At 39.5% G+C, this 5,922-nt stretch overlaps 1 protein-coding gene across 1 annotated transcript; it reads left to right on the top strand.

Moving 5' to 3' along the window:
• The first annotated feature begins 665 nt into the window (after window positions 1-665).
• LOC141630325 (uncharacterized) lies at window positions 666-5,367 on the top strand. The gene is made up of 7 exons (XM_074443161.1): window positions 666-1,500; window positions 1,564-1,962; window positions 2,081-3,022; window positions 3,146-3,379; window positions 3,445-4,627; window positions 4,735-4,825; window positions 4,942-5,367. Exons 1-7 carry the CDS (start codon window positions 666-668, stop codon window positions 5,365-5,367), a joined length of 4,110 nt encoding a protein of 1,369 aa, XP_074299262.1.
• Window positions 5,368-5,922: the final 555 nt, after the last annotated feature.

Here is a 5,922-nt window from a genome sequence, read left to right as displayed (position 1 = left end):
TGGATCTGGGATATTGAGAACCATTCTGATAACTTGTGGGTAAGTTGGAACTATGAATACAATATTAAATCTGAGTGTTTTTGGGATCAGGAGATTAAACCCTGTCATTCTGAAAGTTAGAGGAACATCCTGCAAGTTAAGGATCTGCTTCTGCAGCAGTTTGGTTCATCTGATGCTGTTCAGCAGATTCTGCATTCATGTGCCAAGAATGGGAAGCTGAAGATGGATTTGATTTATGAGCTTTTTAGAACTAAGTTTGAGAAGGTTAGATGGCCTATATCTGTGTGGAGCAGAGCTGTTCTACCTAAGCACGGCATTATCACCGGGCTTGTAATGCAAAATAAATTGGCAACTATTGATCAACTAAATAGCAGGGGTATATGTTTGGTGAATTGGTGTGTTTTGTGCAAGCAGGATGCTGAATCTCATACTCACCTGTTCTTTCGATGTTCTTTTTCCTCAACTATTTGGTCCATGCTCCTCCATTGGATGAAGATCTCAGGAAGGTCCAAGTAGCTGAAAAGAGAGCTTAACTAGATAGTAAGCTGGAGAGCTAAGAAACATTGGAAGGCTCCTTTAAATCACGCAAATCGAAATGAAAGGTTAGAGATAGAGAGAGAAAAAAGCTGCGAAAATCCAAAAAAATTGAACCCCAGATTTCAGCAATGACGGTTGCAAAATCTCCTTCAAAATCTACACCAAAAAATTCATCAAAAATTCAAAAAAATTCAGAAACTGTTTGTAATAATAAATTTGATCTTCTTTCTCATACTAGTAATGAAGAATTTCCTGCTCTAACCAAAACAAACCAAGTACCTACAAGTGCGGATGTTCTTAAGGTGAAAGCCATTCATGAAGTTGTTGGAATTCCCCCGTTGAACCTTGAGGTCTTGGTAGAAGATGTAACAGAGGAGGCAGAGGATGAAACAGAAGAGGCGAAATCTAGAAAAAACGTCACGGCTTTACCAGTTATTGAAGAGAAGCCTTCTGGAGTTCTTCAATTTACTGCTGTGGAGGTGAAGGTGGAGCTTGATTACTGGAAGAATTCTGTCTACTGTTTTATTCTAGGAGCTAACCCTCCCTGGGATATTGTTGAAGGCTACATCAGGAGACTATGGATTAACCCTAAGGTAGATAAACTATCCTTTTTGCCTAATGGTGTTTTCATGGTTCGCTTTCTCTCCAAGGCTGCTAAAGATGTTGTCTTAAGGCAAGGTCACTTTCTTTTGGACAATAAACCCCTCATAGTTAAGCCTTGGACCCCTGATGTAGAACTTGTTAAGCACGAAGTTAAATCTGTACCTGTGTGGGTCAAGTTACATAAACTCCCTCTTAAATTTTGGGGTAAAGGTCTTACTTGTATCTCTGGACTTATTAGGAAGTTTATTAAGTGTGATTTGGCTACAGAGGATAAAACCAGGATTGGGTATGCGAGAGTTATGATTGAGTTAATGATTGGCGACCCTCTGCCTGACAAAGTTAAGTTTTTAGATGAACATGGTGACTTTGTTATTATTGATGTTGAGTTTGAATAGAAGCCTGTGGTGTGTGTTGGTTGTAAAGGTATTGGGCATACTGCTGCTGAGTGTAGGAGATCTAAGAAAACACAGGCAGTGGTGCCTAATAATCATAAACCTGCTGTCAAAGTTTGGAAACCTAAGACCAAGGCTACTGAGAATGTTCAGAAAGCTAAACCTGTTAAGACTCATGTCCAATCTCCCTCTGCAGTGGTTGTAGCAGCAGCTTCCCCTGTTGAGACACAACTTCAAACTCTTGTAGTTTGGCATTCCTCTGGGACATACTCTATGGGGCCTGCTCCTGCTCCTGCCAAGGCTACTACAATTGGGAGACTCAGTAGACAAGATATTAGTGAAGGAGGGTATACTGTTCACAGATTTGGGCAACATACCTTCCTGGAAACCTTGAATACTCCTACACCCAAGGTAGGCATTGGGATAAGTGGTAATGGTCCTCACCTTGTGGTGAGGAATGCATAACCTAGGGTTTTGGAATGTTAGGGGCCTAAATAGTCCTCCCAAACAGAAGCATGTTAAATGGTTCATGCATATGAACAAAGTAGGTTTGTTTGGGCTCCTTGAGACAAAGGTTAAGGCCTTGTCTCTAAATATTATAAATGGCTTAATAGTTGATGGTTGGAGTATTGCTACTAATAATAGTTGGCACAAAGGTGGTAGAGTTTGGATACTTTGGAATCCAGCTATTTTTATTCTTGATTTCTATGATTTTTCAGCTCAATGCATCAACATGAAAGTTACTGAAGTTGCCTCTTCCACTCAATTTTATGTTTCTATGGTTTATGCATTTAATGATCTGGTGGATAGAAGAAGTTTATGGAATCAACTTATCAAATTTGCATCTATTATTAATGGACCTTGGATGGTTGCTGGAGCTTTTAATTGTGTTTTTTCTCACTCTGAGAGACTTGGTGGGTCTAGCACTGATGCAGAGATTGATGAGTTTCAGAGTTGTTTGGATGCTTGTGGTCTAATTGATAGCCCTGCTCAAGGGGCCTATTATACATGGAATAACAAACAGGATGAAGGCTCTAGAGTTTTCAGTAGACTTGACAGAGTACTTATCAATAGTGAGTGGAGTCAGAAGATGCCTTCCATGTATGCTCATTTCCTTCCTGAAGGAACCTTTGATCACACTCCTTGTATTATTAAGAGTTCTGATCAGTCTGATAGTTTCAAGAGACCTTTTAAATATTACAATATGTGGGGTAAAGAAAAGAATTTTATTCCAAAGTTAACTGCCTGGTGGACTGTGCATTGTCAGGGTACTAAGATGTTTCAAGTGGTTAGGAAATTGAAGAATTTGAAGGTTCATCTAAGACAGTTCAACAAAGATCATTTTGCTTTGATATTGAAAATGCAGCTCTTTGTAGCTTTAAGAAATCTTGAGGCCATTCAGATCAATCTCATTGATGATCCTAGTAATCAGCAAATGTTGAATATGGAATCCCATGCTGTGGAGGAGTACAAGAAATTGCAAGCTGACTGTATGTCTTTTCTCAGTTAGAAAGCCAAATTAGCATGGAGTAAAGATGGTGATTTCAATTCTAAGTATTTTCATGGAGCCATAAGGAGTCGTGTTCTCAGGAATCAGGTCCTTTGTGTGAAAGATTCTAAGGGTCAGAAGCATTCTGCACCCCAGGCTGTTAAAGATGCTTTCTTAAATTATTACAAGGAGCTCTTGGGGACTGCTGTACCCACTGACAAAGTTAATTTTCAGATTATCAAGAGAGGACAGGTGTGTGATGCTAGTCTTCAGGATATTCTTATTCTTCCTGTGACCAATCAGGAGATTAAAACAACCATTTTTTCAATCCCTGATCATAAAGCTCCTGGACCTGATGGTTATTCCAGTGCCTTCTTTAAGGACTCTTGACAAGTATTATTGGTGATGAAGTATGTGCTGCAGTTCAAGATGTCTTTAATTCTGGTAAACTTCTCAAGCAGTTGAATGCTACCAATGTTACTCTGATACCTAAATGCAAGATGCCTACTTATGTTCATCAATTCAGACCGATTGCCTGCTGCAATGTTCTCTACAAGTGTGTTTCAAAAATTTTGTGCAACAGAATATCTCTTGTCTTACCTGAGTTGATTAGCAAGAATCAGGGAGGGTTTATTAAAGGGAGAAGTATACTAGAAAATATAATGGTGTGCCAAGATCTGGTGAGATTGTACAATAGACAGTTTTCCTCTGCTAGATGTATGTTTAAAATGGATTTGATGAAAGCCTATAACTCAGTTAGCTGGGATTTTTTAGCTGATATCCTTGAAGCTTTTAATTTTCCAGTTTCTATCAGAAGGCTTATCATGGAATGTGTGAGTAGTGCTACTTATACTCTCAGTCTGAATGGGGATACATTTGGTTTCTTTCCTGGCAAGAGAGGACTGAGGCAAGGTGACCCCATATCCCCACTACTCTTCACTCTATGTATGGAATATTTCACAAGAATCATTGACTGTGCTACTGAGAAGCTGCCATTCCACTTCCATCCCCTTTGCAAACCTATAAGGCTTACTCATTTGATGTTTGCAGATGATTTGCTGCTTTTCTGTAAAGGGGATGCACAGTCTATTATGGTCTTGCTGAGGGCTTATGAATCCTTTTCCAGAGCTTCAGGGCTTAAGATGAACCCACAGAAGTCCTGTGCCTATTTCAATGGTGTGCCATCTGGGCTAAAGAAGGAGATCTTGTCTGTTTCTGGTATTAAAGAAGGCTCCTTGCCTTTTAAATACCTTGGTGTCCCTATTACAGCAGGAAGACTAAAAAAGAGTGATTATGGGGTTCTCATTGATAAAATAGTTGAGAGGATAAGGTATCTTGGAGCTAAGAAGCTTTCTTTTGCAGGGAGACTTGTCCTTGTTAAATCAGTGCTCTCTACCATGTATAACTACTGGGCTTCTTTATTTGTGTTGCCTAAGGGAGTTATGAATAGAGTTGATGTCATTTGCAGGAATTTCTTATGGGAAGGGAGTACTGAGCATAATAAAGCTCCTTTACTTGCCTGGCATAAGGTTTGTGTCCCTCAGAAGGAAGGGGGCTTGGTCTTAGAGTCAGTTCAATATGGAATGTTGCTATCATTGGCAAACTGGTCTGGTGGCTTTCAGTGAAGCCTGATAAGCTATGGGTCCAGTGGGTGCATCATGTTTATTTAAAACGGCAGTCCTGGCAATCCTATAATCCTTCCTCTGATACCAGTTGGCATTGGAGTAAAGTTTGTCATGTTCGTGATACTATCAAGGAAGGGTTTTCTGATGGAATATGGAGTATAGGTGTTGGTGACTATTCTGTGAAGTCGTGCTATTCTTGGTTGAGAGATAAAAGACCAGTTGTTGACTGGCATAGATCTGTTTGGAATGCAGTGTCTCGTCCTAAGCATTGCTTCATTGCCTGGCTTATTTCAAGTCAGGCTTTAATGTTGAAGGAGAAGTTATTCAAGTTGCAGATTTCTACGATGACGATTCTTTGTATCGTGGCCTTGCTACTGAAAGTCATGCCCATTTCTTTCAAGATTGCAGATTCAGTCAAGAAATTTATAGTTATCTAGCGGTGAAGTTGGGTGGTAGGCTAGATGCTACTAATCAATTGCAGAGTATTATGAAGAAGAGATGGAGCAGGTTGAGGAAACAGGTGACCACTGCTATTCTTTTGGCAGCTTGGTACCTTATCTGGAATAAACGCAATGAAGCTAGGCTGTTCTTTAAGGTTTCACGGCCTGAATTAATAGCTGAGCATATTTGGTGTGTTATTCATACTAATATTCGTGTTCTAAGTCCTCGGTTTATCACTGTTAAGGATAAACTTTGGTTGTCTAGAGTGCACTTGATGTAATTTTAGCACTAAAATTTGTGATCCTTGAGTAGTTTGTAATGCGGATATTTGACCATTAATGAGAATTCATACATTTTAGCAAAAAAAAAAAAAACATTGGAAGGCTCTATGGTTTTCAAGTTGTGTTGCAGCATTGGTCTATAGCATTTGGGAAGAGCGTAACATCCGAATATTTCAGGGTATCGAGCATGATATCCAGTATGTGGTTAAGAGGATACAGTTTATTGTAAGTACTAAGATATTATATGTATTGCCTACATGTAGGCATGTGATGTTCCGGGTAGCTTATAATGTTTGATTGGCTATATTAGTTGGTTCTACTTTGTAAGATCTGGCCTATTTATGCCCTTTATGGAATAATAAAAGTGGCTTGCCTTTCTTGCAAAAAACAAATTCTACCATGAGATCTCTTGGTCGACGGATTTCAACAAACCCATCTACTAGCCCCGAAATACAAGACCGTCTTATACTCCATTGAGTCCAACCAATTTTGACGCGTGATAACCTTTATCACCCTACTTACCCAAGGTAAAAAGAGAACACCCCGCTTGGGCG

Source organism: Silene latifolia, chromosome Y, assembly GCF_048544455.1.
Source record: "Silene latifolia isolate original U9 population chromosome Y, ASM4854445v1, whole genome shotgun sequence".
Taxonomy (NCBI): domain Eukaryota; kingdom Viridiplantae; phylum Streptophyta; class Magnoliopsida; order Caryophyllales; family Caryophyllaceae; genus Silene; species Silene latifolia.
This window is presented reverse-complemented; position numbering and strand designations above follow the sequence as displayed.

Excerpts from the sequence above, each read along its gene's own strand:
- LOC141630325 (XM_074443161.1), top strand. The coding sequence starts at position 666 with ATGACGGTTGCAAAATCTCCTTCAAAATCTACACCAAAAAATTCATCA. Across the intron at positions 3,023-3,145 it reads CAAGAAATTGCAAGCTGACT|ATTCTAAGGGTCAGAAGCAT; the intron begins GTATGTCTTTTC and ends TTTGTGTGAAAG. Across the intron at positions 3,380-3,444 it reads TAAAGCTCCTGGACCTGATG|TTCAAGATGTCTTTAATTCT; the intron begins GTTATTCCAGTG and ends TATGTGCTGCAG.